Here is a 14509-nt window from a genome sequence, read left to right as displayed (position 1 = left end):
GCGCGTCCGCGGAAGGCGGGCTGGGTCGGGCAGCTCGCGGCATCCGGAGCGGAGAGCGCAGCGTGCGCGGTGCGGGGTACCAGGCAGCGGGTCCGGCGCCGGCGCTCCGAAGTGCGCCTGATTGGCTGGGAGCAGGGGCTCCGTTCTCAGGACTCTGAACTTGGGGACGACGCCTACTTTTTAAGGACACGAGTTCCCCTGGAACGACTCCACACTCGGAAGACACTTGCGTTTTGAGGTCACCGGGTTTGGGCATCGACGTTCCGCTTTGGAGGGGAGGGCGCGCAGGACGCCCTCTCAAGGCTTCCCTCCACGCCCCACGCCCCCATGGCGCTTCCCGGCCCATCGCACGACCAGGCCTGGGGCCTGGAGCCTCCTGCGCCCACGGCTCCTGCCAACTCGTCCTCCGGCTGCGGGGAGCGGGAAGGCGCCGGGAGCCCAGGGGTCTCCGGGGGGCTCCCGCTGGAGAAGGTGAAGCGGCCCATGAACGCGTTCATGGTGTGGAGCTCCGCGCAGCGCCGCCAGATGGCGCAGCAGAACCCGAAGATGCACAACTCGGAGATCTCCAAGCGCCTGGGCGCGCAGTGGAAGCTGCTGGGCGAGGACGAGAAGCGTCCCTTCGTGGAAGAGGCCAAGCGGCTCCGGGCCCGGCACCTGCGCGACTACCCCGACTACAAGTACCGGCCTCGGCGCAAGACCAAGAGCTCGGGCGCCGGGCCGCCCCACTTCGGCCCGGGAGGCGGCGGCGTGGCTGCCGGCGGGCCGGTCTGGGGGCCCGGGTTCGCGACCGCCCAGGGGAGCAGAGGCTTTGGGTACCAGCCGCCCAACTACTCCACGACCTACCTGCCTGGCGGATACGGGTGAGCGCCTGGGCAGCGGGCGGAGGAACCGACAGGGACTCCGACTCCACCCAAGTAGGGGCCGCTGCCGGGGGGGACGCCCCCGCCCAGTGCCCCGCTGGGGTGGGACGTTCTGGTGGCCCCGGGTTTCCCTGGAGGACGTTTCCATTCCAGCCCGGCAGTGGCGGCCCCCAGGATGTGATCCTATTCTAGTTAACCTGAATTTCCCGTTTCCTCCCCGCTTCTGGCCCTCCTGTGACCCGGCTTCCTCTCCCTGCCCGCGGGGCAAGGAGAGGCCAGGCCCAACTCTGCCCCTTCCTGGCCTGCCGCCCCAAAAGAGGAAAACAGGCGCAGCACGCAAGCCTGCTCCGGAGCGTGCCCCGACAAGGCTGCGCCACGGTTCTTAAACCATCCTGGGGTCTGGTCCGCAGCCGGCGCAACCCAGTGGGGCCCGGACAGCCAGGGATGGGTAGCCGGGTGGTGGCGAATTCTACCTCTGTTTGCCAGAGCTGGTCCCACCCACCCCCGCCTGCGAATGGGGGGCCCTGCCGGGACCTCCCACGCCCGGGATGGGTTCTAACCCAGTGTCTCTCTCTTTGCAGCTCTTCCCACTGTAAACCAGAGGCCGCCTCGCCGTGCTCCCTCCCTCAGAATAACCCCAGGCTCCAGGGAGAGCTGCTCCCCCACTACAGCCCCTACCTCCCCCCGGGCTCTCCCACCCCATACAGCCCTCCCCTGTCGGGGGCCCCCATGCCCCTGACCCACCTTTAACCCTGGTGGACATGGACCGCCCACGAAGGGCTCCCTCCTTCTCTGTCTTCACTCAGGACCTCCCACCCCCACCCCAGGCTGCGAACCCTTTAGAACTGTGTTGGACCCCAGTTCAGAGAAGGCCTTGGTATGGTCCCCGTCTCCGCCACCTCCCCCCAAAAACAGCACACTTTTTTTTGTAGGACGAACACACTTTTTACAATTAAACCGTGTCTCGGAGTCTTTATTGTCCCGTGTCTGCGCCCCCCTCACGCAGCAGCAGCAGCCAGCAGTCTCCGCTCCCTTCCGCCCGGACCTGCCAGAGCACGAACCTCCTCACCCCACCCTCGGGCCCTGCCTGAGTCATTCTCCACCCCCTCCCCGCCCCCCACCCAGCACCAGGGTCCTGGAGACCGTCCCAACCGGGTTCGGGGACGGGCGCAACCCCAGGCTCCCAGCTGCTTCCACTGGCCAGGCTCTGCCCTCCGGGGTCACGGGGAAGTGGGGAGATGGGGAGGGCAGGGCCGACTTCTTCGCCCTGGAATAACCGCTGCTGAGGACGAGTCTCCACCAAACACAGTTAAGTGAGTTACTAGTACTTGCACGGGACAGTGTGAAGTGACAGCCTGAAAATCCCCACCCCCATCCTTCCCGAGGATCCGCATTCCCACTACAACCCTGGCTCGAGACTTTCACAATCGCAGAGGAATGAAGAACGAGGAGAGGTCCCACCCGCGGACTGGTTCTGGGTGGGAACGGCCCTGAGGTTGGGTGGACCCCCGGAGACCCGGAACGCGCTCCCGCAGGCAGCTCAGCCCTATTGGTTTTTCTTCTCGTGCGGGGCCTTTGCGTTCCAGTAGAAAAGCAGCTGCGCAGCGATGAGGCCGTTGCAGAGGGAAGAGACCACAAAGGTTCCAGCCATGAGGGGGTCGCCGGTCTCCTGCGAGAGCGAGCGGGCCAGGGTCACTCTTGCGCCGAGCCCAGAAAGTGTTCAAAGAAGCGGCCTCCAGCCCGCGGCTGAGCCAGAGCGGGGTTCTAGCGCCCTCTAGAGGGCAGAAGGGGCACTGACCTGAATGGAGGTGAAGATTCTGGCCAAGGAGCCCCCGAAGAGCAGAAAGACGGTGACGGCTGAGAGCTGGCCTGTGTGCCCGTTCTGGTAGTTCGTGGCTGCCTGGAGCAGCTGGGGGGGGATGTGGAGAACCTCCATTCTGTCATCTAAACTCTTCCCATGTTCCTGTCACACACATCCCATCCCCCTCTGTGCAACACCACCCCCGCATCTGTGGCTCTCACTCTGTTCATCCAGTCCTCCCCCCACCCAGCATCCTTCCCGTGCTCCCAGGACTCACCCTCCCCACGACCACCGCAGGCACGTTGGAGGCTTGTAGCAGGGTGACGAGGGCCCGGGGCGTCAGCGGGGAGAGCAGCAGTAGCAGGACCAGCGCGTAGCACGCGAGGAAAGTGATACCTGGGGGTCAGGGAGGTAAGCAGTCCTGATGAGCCTCCCCAGACCTCGGGCTGGCCCACGCCGGAAGTCCCAGCAGGGCCCCCGGAGCCACGCCCTGCTCGGGGCTAAACCCCCAGCACCTTTCATGGTCTGTCCCCCGTAGTGCAGGACCAGGAAACAGATGGTGACTGTCTGGAGCATCAGGAACAGGGCTTCACCCCAAGAGCTGCAGAGTCAAGAGTTGGGAGGAAGAAAGGCGGGCCTGGAAAGAGGCAGGGAAAGCCTCCATGGCCCGTCCATCTGGGGCCACTGTTCGCTGATGCCTCCCCACCCTCCGCAGCCCCGGCCTGATGGACTCCGTCTAGATCCCGGCCATCCTTGGGATGCGCTCCTCCTCTCACCACGTCCACAGAAGATGGCCAGATTTCCAGAAGGGCTGGAGCTTTGCCGCCCTTGTACCTGCCTCACCCTAACCCCCACTGGACGTGTGGACGTTTACCCCCGGGGACCCGAGGGTGGGCTCCCTCACCTGAAGGGGAAGTCGTTGGTGATGCTGTACACCATGGTCCCCGTCAGTGCCACTAGTTCCAGCATCACCGACTGAAGGCTCAACCCTTCGGCACTCTTGGCTTTCAGGATTTTGAACACCTGCGGCAGCTTGACTGGAGAAGGGATGAGAAGGGCAGGGGTGAGGAGCCCGCATCCGTCGGGCAGTCGGGGGCAGAGTGCCGCAGCCGCGGAGTGGACTGGGAAGCATGCTAACTCCACTTCCGGTTAAGGGACCCACCCGGTTTTCTGGCATCTGAGCACTCCACCCTCCTCCCGACGGCTGGGAGAGAAGATAAGGTACATACCCAGGAGCGACCCGGCCACGATGCCCAGCCCCAGGCCTTTGCTGAGGAGAATCTTGAGGCAGGGGACTGAGAAGAGAAAAAGAAGTAAACAGCACAGACGCCTCTGGAACCCAGTCCGGGGCTAAACAGTTTTCATGCTGCTGCTCCTTAAGACCTAGACAAACCCACATAAGGAAGCCCGGGGCTGTCTGGTGGCAGGTGAAAAAGGCCTGGCCTTCCTGCTCCAAATCCTATCACTGTCAGCTGGCTTTCCAAAACAGCCTTTACCATGCGGATTACATGTACACTTCTTGGTGTGGGGGCGCCTGGGGGGCTGAGTGGATTAACCCTCTGCCTGAGGCTCAGGTCAGGATCCCAGGGTCCTGGGATGGAGCCCCGCATCGGGCTCTCTGCTCAGCGGGGCGCCTGTTTCTCCCTCTCCCCTTGCTTGTGGTCTCTGTCAAATAAAAATCTTCTTGGTGTGACTTCCAAGGCTTCCACTGCTTCCCTGTGTAAAGCTGAGCAATGCCCAGGAGTCCTCTGATCCTTCACTCCCCCCTTCTGAGCAACCCAGGTGGTCCCCTGCACGTGTCTTCCCAGTGCAAGGACAGGTCTCCCGATCCACTCATTCCTGAACCTTTGGCCCTGGTCCCCCGCTCAGGGACCTCACGTTATCCTTCAGGGGCTTGCTGCGAAACCCTGGCCCACACTTTCTCCACCCCAAGGAGCTCGGCCCAGTGGGAGTCATGAATTGGACCCAGTCGTCCGGGAGCACAGCGGGAGACCCGGAACGGACAAGGGCAAGCTGGGCAAGTCTCCCACGGGACCTGGCGTCTGCAGTGGGTTTCGTGTGCACCTGCTGCCTGACAGACGGACTGCAGGCAAGTCACTCCAGGATTAGACCATGAGCAGACGTGGGGGTGCAGAAGGCGCCTCTGGAAGTACCGCTGAAACCTAGATAACTCAGAGGCCTTGAAGCAAGGGTAACTGCTCCTCAAGGCCTACTGATTTTTTTTTTTTCCAAAAGATTTTATTTGACAGCGAGGGAGCACAAGCAGGGGGAGCTGCAGGCAGAGAGAAGGGAAAAGCAAGCGCTCCGCGGGGCAAGGAGACCCATGCGGGAATCGATTCCCCGACCCTGGGAGCATGACCCGAACCGAAGGTGAGATGCTTAACCGACTGAGCCACCCAGGTGCCCCAAGGTCTACTGATCTATTGAAGCTTGGACCGATTTGGTCAGATTTTAGCTTTGTTCTGTGCAGTTTTAGCCTTCCCATCTTTTCCTTTCACAAAGAAGTAGTTCCTCCGCCGCCGGCCGACCCCTCCGCGGCCTCCCACCCAAATAATGGCGAGCCCCCTCTATGGAGGCCGAGACACTTCCGCCCCGTCCGGACTGACTTCCGCCCGGCTCGGCAAGGCGGGGGTCGCCGCCGCCTCCGCCTCGCCCACAGTCCCTCGCCACTGATGGCCCGAGGGCGCTGGAGCAGAACTTTGATAGGATGCTGGATAAAGCTCACCGTGAAGCAAGTCCCACTGGACGAAAATTTGGTCGTAGCATTTCTCAGGTAAAAGAAGCGGCACCAGCGCCCGTTTGAGCGGACCGTCCATCTCGGCCGCCATATTGCAAAAGTAGCTTCCGCCCGTCTCTCCAAGCCGCCATTGACCGACGGTGCGCATGCGCGCTCTGGGCCCTCCGCCCCCCTCTTCCCCGCTCTTTCTTACGCCACCCCACCTTCAGGGGCGTGAAATAGGTCTCGACCAGAGACCACGTTTCGGAAGCACCCTCCCTGTTCGAATTTTACGGAGTGCTAAAGCTGTGCGCCTGCGCGGTTCCACCTCTCGCGCCTTTGTTTATGCTTCCAGTTAGGAGACAACCCTGAGCCTCCTGCCTTTCTCCGCTCCTCCTGCGCGGCGCCATCTTGTCTTCCCCCAGCCGCCCCCACATTGTTCGAAGTTGAGAGAGAAGGAACATGAGTCTCCGGAAGGGCGTTGGGTGGGGGCGCCGTGGCTCCCTATCTCCTGTTGTCTCGGAGTCTCCAGAGGGAAGGGCGCCGGCGGGGGCAGGACAGCCCGCGCCAGGCAGCCCTCCGGGGCGCCGAGGTGCGCGCAGGCCCGTGTTCCTCCCTCCCCCGGCTCGCCCTGGGCCCTGGCGGTTGCGGTTGGGTGCGCCCTCAGCTGCCGGGCCGGGACGGTGAAGCAGAGGCGGCGGCGGTGGCGGCGGCGGCGAAAGCGAGCCTCTGGGCCCGACGGTTCCCTCCCACTCCTCCGGCCCCTGCGCCTTGTGCGGCCGCGTGCCGAGCGAGCACATCAGGGAGGCCCCGGGCCCAGCAGCTCCCCTGGGGAAAGGCCAGCATGGACCGTCCTCCACCACTGTGGAGCGATGCCTTCCGCTCCCCCGCAGTGGGACCCCAGCTCCCAGCCATCCTGGTGGAGGCGGGCCTGGCCGTCACGCCCTGGCGGCCCGGCGCCCGCTCCAAGGACCACGCTGTCGAGCAGCCCTTATTTGCCACAGCCAGCAAGGTCACACGAGATCCGGGGAGGCGGTGGTGGGGCTGCCCGCAGTGGGGTGGGTCTCCGGACTACAGGGCCCCTGCAGCTGGAAGGGCCCCATCCTGGCTGCCGGGCGATTGCACTGTGGCCCTACTGTAAAGCGGGGCAACTATCCTGGGGCGGCCACCCACTCCCACTAGGTACACCCCACAGCGGCGGGCCCAGGCTGGAGGTATGCTGTTGCTGGGGGAGCACAGAGGATGACTGTGGGTGGAGGTCAGAGTGCCCACTGCTGCCATGGCTGGGAAAGGAGCATCCCTGGTGCGGTGAGGGTTTAATCGGCGCGTTCACCCAGCCCTGGACACGGTGGGCGGGGCAGAGCGTTCGTGTTGCTAAGGAGCTCCGGCACAGCCTTTGGAAAGGAAATGACACAGGTGTGACGTTCCCACCCACACTCATTGGCCATTGCTACCTGCCTCACCTATGATTGTGAAACTGGTTTGGAGGGCAGGGGGCACTGGAGCAGCCAGAGGGCCCGGAAGAAGAGGCAGAAGGGGGGCGAGGCAGATGCGACACCAGCTGTGCCAGGCTTTGGGGGATGAACCCATGAGAGCAGGTGGTCCCACATGATGGTTCCATCCCTTTCCTGCCACTGCCTGGCTCCCTGAGACTCAACCATGGACGGCGCAAAAAGGCATGTGACCAACACTCCCAGCTTTTAATCCTGGCGAGAAGGACAGGGAAAACCGAGGACAGAGGTTCAACAGGGCCGGGGGGCGGGGGGGAACGTGTCACATTTAATGAGCATCTTTCCCCGGATCCTTTCCCTACTTTTGTTCTTTAAGACGGAGAGGGAAGGTAACTTTGTTTCTGAGTGGGTTGAGTGGTGAGAAAGGAGGGCCCCGTGGTGTCACCTGGTGTTGGGACAGATGCTCAGAGGGCCTGGTAGGTGGGTGGGCGTCTCCGGACGATGCAGAATGTGACCAGCACCAGGGTGAGGAGGCCGAGCAAGATCAAGCCGATGATGAGTGCCAGCAGGTTGAATTGGTCGCTGGGACAAGAGAAACCTGGCAGAGAGGGAGGGCCGGCAGCCATCAAGGTGGGGGCCGCCCCGGCGAGAGGAGGGAGGAAGTCGTGGGGGGCACGTGGGGAAGTGGGAGATTGGCGAGGAGCTCCTCTAGAAGACTGAGCAGTAAATAAAAGGGGAGAAGGGCCGAGTCTTGCAGAGGAAGTAGGACAGTTGCCTTAGAGCGACTACAAGCCTGAGACAGGAAGGAAAGTTCTCGGGGTGTAGGAAGGGAGGAGGGCAGGAAGCGGTCTTACTCGGCCCGAAGGCCCCTGAAGGGGGTAGCTGAGCGGCCTGTAGCTTCAGGTGGAGCAGGTCCAGGCGCAGAGCTGGTGCCAGAAGGACGCTTGCGTTTCTGCAGCTGAAGCTCCGGCCCAGGGGCGCTTGGAGAGCTCGAAGGGATGAATTCTGACCCGAGAATGTCCACTCTGGAAGAGCGAGGAAGGGTCAGCTCTCCGTCCCTGTCCCCGCCCCCGGCTTCGGTCCCTTCAGGAGCCCAGACGGCCAGGGCAAGCGGCGAGAGGGCAGGTTACTCACGCGCTGCCTGCGGGAAGGACACGTTGTACTCCAGGGCCAGGTAGTTCAGGTAGACGGCGCCCTGCTGTGGCTCCTGGGAACGTGACCAGAAAGGCTCAGGGTGGCGGGATGGGGGCAGGCAGGGGCTCGGCATCAGGAGCGCAGCAGGGATTGGCGGGAGGACGGCACGCGGAGGGTGGGGGATGGGGGTGAAGTACCTGCTCGAATCCGAAGCTGAGCTGCCCGAAGGGGAATGAGAGAAGCAGGTGGGGGTGGGCGCCCTCACAGCCCCCCTGGGGCTTGGTTTTGTTGGGGTTCAGAACCGAGATGCCCCAGGCCTGTAGAAGTGAAAATGAGAGTTTTGTAAGAACACAGTTGTGCCATCCGAGGTTCCCTGTGTCCTTCAGCCCCACCCTGCGTGTCCCCTTCGAACCGCAGCGGTGGCCTCGCTCCCTTGCCCCCCGCTCCTGGCTTTACCTTTCCTCCACCCTGGGTTGGGTACCCAACTCCAATCCGAATCTGGGCTTGGAGCCGAACGCAGGGCTGCGAACCATTAGTCCAAGTGTAGTCTCCTATGGCCTCCTGGGGCCCTGGGCTGGGACTCGGCGGGGGTGGCGGCGGCCCTGGGTGAGGGGAGCTGGTGGAGGCGTTCGGGCTGGTGGCGGTGCTGTTGCTCGTTGTGGGATGAACTGTGGTGTTTCCGTGACTGGGGGTGGTTGGGGGCTTGTGAGTGGCTGTCGTGGGCTCATGGCTGGTGGCGCCTGCGGTGGTGGTTCTGGGGCTCGTGGTGCCAGGGCTTGCCGTGCTTTCTGTAGCTGTCGGGGTCACCGTGAAGGATGGTAGCAGAGTGGCTGACTTTTTATGAGGACAGTCGTTCCCTGTCCCCTGGGCTTCCAGCAGAGGAAAAGACTGGTTAGCAGCCTGCGGGCAGGCTGCGCTCGGGGCGCCCTCCCCTCAGGCCTTTCTCCTTACCTGCCAGCAGCCCCAGCGAGGCCCCCAAGAACAGCGCGGCCAGCCTCATGCCAGATCAGCCTCCCGGGGCGGTTCTGGCTGCACAGAGGCTCGCTCAAGCCTATTCCCTCTGCCTGCCTTTGGAAAAGGAGGAATTAAGCTTCTGACTTCCTGTAACCGAGACAGTCCGCCCCCAGCCTGACTCAGGCACCTCGGCCCCAGCCACCAACCCGTTAGTCATTGAACTTCTGTGAGGGGATTGCCCTGGCTTCCCAAGTGGGAGCCACCAGCCTCCAAAATGTCACATGTAGATGGGAGTTTGGGGGCAGGTGATCCTTGGGGATCGGTGTGTCTACAGGGGATTACAGAGCCAGTGGGGAAACCACACCCCCCCATGTTCTCCAGAAATGGGGTCTTCAGGGGGTTGTAGTTTTCTGTTCTTTTCCCGGCTGCCACTTCCTCTTGGCCGAGGCACGTGAGGTGCTCATGATGGTGCTTGCGTCCAGCTGGTCAGAGCAGGTCATGATGTAGCCAGTGATGTGCCCACTCCGTGGTCAGAAGGGAGGTGGGGGAAAGCAACCCAAGGGCGATTTGGAAGGGTAACTACTAGCTGGGGGGGCACAGCCGGAGACGTGCCCAGTAACAGGTGGGAGGGAAGGGGAGGCAAGAAATGAGAAGCCCAGACAGGCAGTTTGCAAGTCATTTTATTCAGAATTTTGTGTTTTGTTTCCTGAATCAATAAATACTATACAAAACAATGTAAAAATGGCTACCACTTTCTCTCCCCTGCTCCCCCCACCTGGGGACAATCCCCTGGGCCACTGAACTCAGGGCTTCTCCAGATTTGGTCCAGCAAATGAGGTTGAGTGACACTATGGCCCCTTGAATCCTTCTCAGAGGCATTCAGCTGGGGCGGGGGAGAGCCTCTGGGGTTTGGAGGTTGACTAGGTTACGGAGATGGATTAGTGTTTTTGGGAGAAGAGACGGCGCCTGGAGCAAGAGCCTGCCCCAAAGAAAAGGGGGTCTCAAATGTTCACGGTTCCTTCTTTTGCCTCAAAAAGTGACATTTATTCAAAGAAAAAAAAAAAAGAAAAAAATGACAAGATGTCCATCCCTTGGCTCCCTTCCCTCCCCCCTCCTGCTGCTCTTCAGCCCCCCAGACTGAACCCTGGGGAGGGCTAGGTAGCAGGACAGCCCCTCAGATGAGGTCAGCAACATTGAGGGGCATCTCCTCAATGGAGGTGTTGTAGAAAGTCTCGATGTCTCGAAGAGTCCTCTTGTCTTCTTCTGTTACCATGTTAATGGCCACACCCTTACGGCCAAATCGTCCGCCACGCCCGATTCTGGGGGAAAACAAGGACACCTCGGTATCAGGGACGATAAAGGAAAGGGAGGGGGAAATGGAAGTTTTTAAGCTCAGGGTGTGTTGCGGGAACATTCCCGATCTACACTTACCTGTGGATGTAGTTTTCCCTGTTGGTGGGAAGGTCATAGTTGATGACTAAAGAAACCTGCTGCACATCAATGCCTCTGGCCTGGGTAGGGGGAGAGCACATGTGAGCAGGAGACCGAGGAGGGGACGTGATCAGAGCCAGGAGGGACCGCAGCGCGTGTAGGCAGCCAAAGGCAGGCGAAGGAGACAGACGTGCCCTCTCGCCCGGTAACCTGAGGCATGCCAGATCTTATTCCAAGCTGCTACTTTCCTGAAGCGGGCACGGGCAGGCCCCTTGGAGAGGGAATCACCTTGGACGGCCCCTCCTCCTTCCCGGCTCCCCCTACTCACCAGCAGGTCCGTGGTAATCAGTACTCTGCTAGAGCCCGAGCGGAACTCTCTCATGATCACGTCTCGTTCCTTTTGATCCATATCTCCGTGCTAGAGCGGGAACAGAGGGGAGGCCGTGTGTCACGGGCACGCGGTGCTGAACGGCAGCTGTAAGGCGCGCGGACACACCGCCGCCAGGGACAAGGCCGAGAGCACGCACCATGGCGGACACGGTGAAGTCTCGGGCGTGCATCTTCTCAGTGAGCCAGTCCACCTTCCTTCGGGTGTTGATGAAGATGACCGCCTGCGTGATGGTCAGGGTCTCGTACAAGTCGCACAGCGTGTCCAGCTTCCACTCCTGGGAGGGGGGAGGGGAGACCGGTCAGGGGCTCTATCCGACCCACCCCCGCCGGCCCGCCTCTGGCCCCGGGCCCCACCTCTCGCTCCACGTTGATGTAGAACTGGCGGATACCCTCCAGGGTCAGCTCCTCCTTCTTGACCAGGATCCGGATGGGGTCCCTCATGAACTTCTTGGTCACCTCGAGTACGTCGGAAGGCATCGTGGCGGACAGCAAAACCACCTAACAGGGAAGAGCGGCCTCGGTGGGGGACCCTCCACCATGCCTGCCCCCCGCCCCAGACCACGTGAAACGAAGCCAGTGCATCAAAAGGCTCCAGGGAGACCCCACGGATTCTTGACGGCGCCTCTGCTCCATTCCCCCAAGCACACCACAGTCGACAAAGAACTCCTCGGCTCCAGTCAGAAACCTCTCTCGTACCTGGGTGTTGCTGTTGAGCTTCTGGAATATGTCATAGATCTGGTCCTTGAATCCGCGGCTTAACATCTCATCCGCTTCGTCCAGCACAAACATCTTGATGTATTTGGGAGCTACGAGAGAGAGAAAACACCAACAGGTAGGGGTTAGGGAACTGAGAGGAGACTGAAGTTTCCCAGGAAAGAACACCAAAGGGACAAGAGATCTACTCTCAGAAGACAAAGGCTGATCCTTTGCCCACGACTCCCACGCTGGGCCCGCTGGCAGCCCTGGGAAGCAGAACACCCCCCAGGGCTGAGGGGACAGGGAAGCCGGGCTCAGATGACACGCATGGGTTCATCACAGAGCAAGCGTCCCGCAGGCACGCTGGCGGTGTGGAGGAGCACAGGGCACTGGGGAGACTCACACAGGTATCTCCGGTTCAGCATGTCAAACACGCGCCCCGGGGTGCCCACGATGATATGCGGGGCCTCCATCTGAAGCTTCTGCACCTCGGCCCTCACATTGGTCCCCCCGATGCAGGCGTGGCAGGAGGCACCCATGTAATCTCCTAATGCCATGACGACCTTCTGTATCTAAGACCCAAAAAAAGTGCCCTTATGTTAGCAACGCCCATGCCAGGCCCTGTATAGAACGGTTCCGGTGTAACGCTCTCCCACCCCGACATGCACCATTCAACTCCCTTTTCAGGCAAGAAAGGAGCAAATACCTCATTTAAGATCCCACTGCAGCAAGTGGCAGGCTCGGGATCGGAGCTCGAGGCTCCTGTGAACACAAGACTTCACAACAACCGCCCTTTCTCAAAGCCACCGATAACGCGTTTTCTTTAATCTCATAGTTTTGTGAACAGAATGCCATCTACCTGGGTCCTCCTGAACTCCCGCCACAGAACTTGGGCCAGGGGAGAGGTCCACTCTTTAAAACAAACCTCTGCTTTGCTTGCAGTGCCGCCTTACCTCTGTTCACAAGTTAGCAGAGAATCCTCCTGACTTCTCCACAGAACTTTTCTACTTAAGAGACTAGCATTTCTGACCCTTTCTCCTCCAAAACCCGGAAAAGATCATTAGGGTTTTATATGTCCCACGCATGAAACAGCTCTGGCCACCGACCCAGGCATCAAGCTGGGATGAACACGGGACTGTCCGTGTGGTTCGCCCCTGGCTGATACAAGAGCATCACCACCGCCGAGGTGTCTCTCTGCCCACTGCCAGGGGTTGTTCACAGAACAGCTGCCAAACTCGCCCAGCCAGCCAGGCTCCACCTTGCAAGCCTTTTCATTTGAATCAGGAAATGGGTGGAGAAAATAATGCTTTTGTTTGGGTAAGAAAGGGCTTATAATTAATCCTAACAAGCCTTCAGAGATCCAGAAGTCCTCAGCTCATCTTCTCTACACGGTGGTCCCTTTCTTTCCCGGGGCTTCAGTTCTGCCAAGCTGGTGGTCCTCGGGCTCCATCCCACTGGGGCCATTGTCTCTGGGGAGCACAGCTCTCCAGATTCTTTTGATTATGCTAATAATTTTTCTTTTTTTTTAAGACTTTATGTGACAGCCAGCGAGAGAGGGAACACAAGCAGGGGGAGTGGGAGAGGAAGAAGCAGGCTCCCAGTGGAGGAGCCCGATGTGGGACTCGATCCTGGAACGCCGGGATCACGCCCTGAGCCGAAGGCAGAAGCTTAACAACTGCGCTACCCAGACACCCCAATTATGCTAATAATTTCTAAAGCAGTCCTTCAAGGAAGGAGGAAGAAGCTACATGCTCACCTGCTGAGCCAACTCTCTAGTGGGTGCCAGGACCAAGGCCTGCGTAGCCTTTAGATCCAATTCAATCTGTTGCAGAATCGATATGGCAAAAGTGGCTGTTTTCCCAGTCCCAGATTGGGCTTGAGCGATCACATCATAACCTAAACAGATGAGCAGAAATTTGCCATGAAAGCACATACCTTTCAGGATAAACATTCAAGGATCAATCAATAAGCACCCAACAGAGCTACACAGCAAACATCAAGTGCTTCACACGCTTTACCCCATCTGGAACAATCTGGAAGGTCAGATTAACTTAGTACTGCACAAAATTGGCCTAGAAACACAGGTATGAAGAGCAATTACGAGCTGGCTAAAATACTACCTTACTGAAATTAAACCAGCAATCCATGTATCCAGGGCATGAACCAGGCACCGGCACAAACCAAAAGCCAAGCTGGGATAAACAAGGAGTTGCTTTGTCCCTGACTGATATGAGACAAGCACCACCAACCAGGTGCCACTCTACCCAGGTCAGGGACAGTCCAAAACTTGTCCGGGGGCCTAGGGCTCTTACCCTTGATACAAGGAAGAATGGCTCGCTGCTGGATGGCAGAAGGCTTCTCAAAACCATAGGCGTAGATGCCACGGAGAAGGGACTCAGAGAGGTTCATGTCATCAAAGCTGTCCACAATCTCATTCCAGTTACTCTGTAGGATACAGACAAATTCCAGTGGTAGGAAAGACAAGGCTGTGTTCTAGCACCAGACAGCCAGACCTTGTACCCCCACCAGAGCCCCCCACCTCTCCTCCCTCCAGGGAAGCCAGCTGGCCCTACAAGGTCTGGGAAATCACCAGAAGGGGCCAGTCCACTCATAAAATCAGAGACTAGACAAGATAGAAGAAAGAACTCGAGTAAGTGGCTTCACACACTCCAGGACAGATATTTTGAACGTATCACCGTAAAGGACTTGGGAGGGGGCGGAGAAAGGATCGACTTGGCAGGTAGGCAACCACCACTCCCGAAGACACTGCCTTTCCCAGAGGGGAGGGACAATGGCGTAGGGGGGCAAGCTCACCTCGATGACGCCTTCGGGCTCCATCCCATCGGGGCCATTGTCTCTGGATCTGTTGGTTTAAAGTAGAAGCAGGCCAACTGAGACGCGTTAGAAATCCTCCCAGCAGCTGACGGCCCTGCACGATGCCATCGGCCTCCACTCCCCCAGCTGACCCCGCTAGCTCCCCGAGGATACAGCCCTTCCTCTACCACAGAGTCAGGCCCCTGCCCCCGGCAAGCTGCAAGGAACGCCGTCGCGCTCCCGGGGCCCGGAGGGGGTCCGC

General features: G+C 60.1%; 4 protein-coding genes and 4 non-coding genes across 8 annotated transcripts; 1 reads left to right on the top strand and 7 right to left on the bottom strand.

Moving 5' to 3' along the window:
* Positions 1–327: 327 nt before the first annotated feature.
* SOX15 (SRY-box transcription factor 15) lies at positions 328–1829 on the top strand. The gene is made up of 2 exons (XM_040629971.1): positions 328–860; positions 1442–1829. Exons 1-2 carry the CDS (start codon positions 328–330, stop codon positions 1608–1610), a joined length of 702 nt encoding a protein of 233 aa, XP_040485905.1. The 3' UTR covers positions 1611–1829.
* On the bottom strand, positions 1819–5545 carry MPDU1 (mannose-P-dolichol utilization defect 1). Its single transcript, XM_008687968.2, has 7 exons — positions 5387–5545; positions 3891–3956; positions 3566–3698; positions 3177–3262; positions 2939–3057; positions 2659–2769; positions 1819–2529 (listed from the first exon to the last, which is right to left on the bottom strand). The coding sequence occupies exons 1-7, from the start codon at positions 5487–5489 to the stop codon at positions 2407–2409; spliced, it is 741 nt and encodes a 246-aa protein (XP_008686190.2). The 5' UTR covers positions 5490–5545; the 3' UTR covers positions 1819–2406.
* Positions 5546–7058: 1513 nt separating this feature from the next.
* CD68 (CD68 molecule) lies at positions 7059–9072 on the bottom strand. Its single transcript, XM_008687967.2, has 6 exons — positions 8914–9072; positions 8419–8831; positions 8160–8279; positions 7963–8035; positions 7683–7853; positions 7059–7426 (listed from the first exon to the last, which is right to left on the bottom strand). Exons 1-6 carry the CDS (start codon positions 8960–8962, stop codon positions 7293–7295), a joined length of 960 nt encoding a protein of 319 aa, XP_008686189.2. The 5' UTR covers positions 8963–9072; the 3' UTR covers positions 7059–7292.
* Positions 9073–9938: 866 nt separating this feature from the next.
* Positions 9939–14385, bottom strand: EIF4A1 (eukaryotic translation initiation factor 4A1). The gene is made up of 10 exons (XM_040629970.1): positions 14248–14385; positions 13746–13878; positions 13190–13329; positions 11837–12005; positions 11434–11543; positions 11092–11235; positions 10875–11012; positions 10676–10765; positions 10348–10427; positions 9939–10235 (listed from the first exon to the last, which is right to left on the bottom strand). The coding sequence occupies exons 1-10, from the start codon at positions 14269–14271 to the stop codon at positions 10091–10093; spliced, it is 1173 nt and encodes a 390-aa protein (XP_040485904.1). The 5' UTR covers positions 14272–14385; the 3' UTR covers positions 9939–10090.
* LOC121102676 lies at positions 10501–10642 on the bottom strand. The gene has a single exon (XR_005834788.1). It is a non-coding gene; the product is annotated as a small nucleolar RNA SNORA67 (small nucleolar RNA).
* LOC121102640 lies at positions 11638–11778 on the bottom strand. The gene has a single exon (XR_005834761.1). It is a non-coding gene; the product is annotated as a small nucleolar RNA SNORD10 (small nucleolar RNA).
* LOC121102686 lies at positions 12502–12646 on the bottom strand. The gene has a single exon (XR_005834796.1). It is a non-coding gene; the product is annotated as a small nucleolar RNA SNORA48 (small nucleolar RNA).
* LOC121102685 lies at positions 13577–13711 on the bottom strand. Its single transcript, XR_005834795.1, has one exon. It is a non-coding gene; the product is annotated as a small nucleolar RNA SNORA48 (small nucleolar RNA).
* Positions 14386–14509: the final 124 nt, after the last annotated feature.

The sequence above is a fragment of the Ursus maritimus genome, unplaced genomic scaffold, assembly GCF_017311325.1.
Source record: "Ursus maritimus isolate PB19 unplaced genomic scaffold, ASM1731132v1 scaffold_14, whole genome shotgun sequence".
NCBI classification, from domain to species: domain Eukaryota; kingdom Metazoa; phylum Chordata; class Mammalia; order Carnivora; family Ursidae; genus Ursus; species Ursus maritimus.
This window is presented reverse-complemented; position numbering and strand designations above follow the sequence as displayed.

What these genes read in the sequence shown, in the direction of transcription:
- SOX15 (XM_040629971.1), top strand. Translation starts at nt 328, where the DNA reads ATGGCGCTTCCCGGCCCATCGCACGACCAGGCCTGGGGCCTGGAGCCT. An exon ending in TACCTGCCTGGCGGATACGG is followed by an intron (nt 861 to 1,441) that starts GTGAGCGCCTGG and finishes CTCTCTTTGCAG; the next exon opens with CTCTTCCCACTGTAAACCAG.
- CD68 (XM_008687967.2), bottom strand. Translation starts at nt 8,962, where the DNA reads ATGAGGCTGGCCGCGCTGTTCTTGGGGGCCTCGCTGGGGCTGCTGGCA. An exon ending in CTCGCTGGGGCTGCTGGCAG is followed by an intron (nt 8,832 to 8,913) that starts GTAAGGAGAAAG and finishes CTCTGCTGGAAG; the next exon opens with CCCAGGGGACAGGGAACGAC. An exon ending in GTCCTTCCCGCAGGCAGCGC is followed by an intron (nt 7,854 to 7,962) that starts GTGAGTAACCTG and finishes TCGCTCTTCCAG; the next exon opens with AGTGGACATTCTCGGGTCAG.
- MPDU1 (XM_008687968.2), bottom strand. Translation starts at nt 5,489, where the DNA reads ATGGCGGCCGAGATGGACGGTCCGCTCAAACGGGCGCTGGTGCCGCTT. An exon ending in CGGGGGACAGACCATGAAAG is followed by an intron (nt 3,058 to 3,176) that starts GTGCTGGGGGTT and finishes CCTGACCCCCAG; the next exon opens with GTATCACTTTCCTCGCGTGC. An exon ending in GAATCTTCACCTCCATTCAG is followed by an intron (nt 2,530 to 2,658) that starts GTCAGTGCCCCT and finishes TCGCTCTCGCAG; the next exon opens with GAGACCGGCGACCCCCTCAT.
- EIF4A1 (XM_040629970.1), bottom strand. Translation starts at nt 14,271, where the DNA reads ATGGAGCCCGAAGGCGTCATCGAG. An exon ending in CATTCTTCCTTGTATCAAGG is followed by an intron (nt 13,330 to 13,745) that starts GTAAGAGCCCTA and finishes TCATCTGTTTAG; the next exon opens with GTTATGATGTGATCGCTCAA. An exon ending in AGCTCAACAGCAACACCCAG is followed by an intron (nt 11,236 to 11,433) that starts GTACGAGAGAGG and finishes CTTCCCTGTTAG; the next exon opens with GTGGTTTTGCTGTCCGCCAC.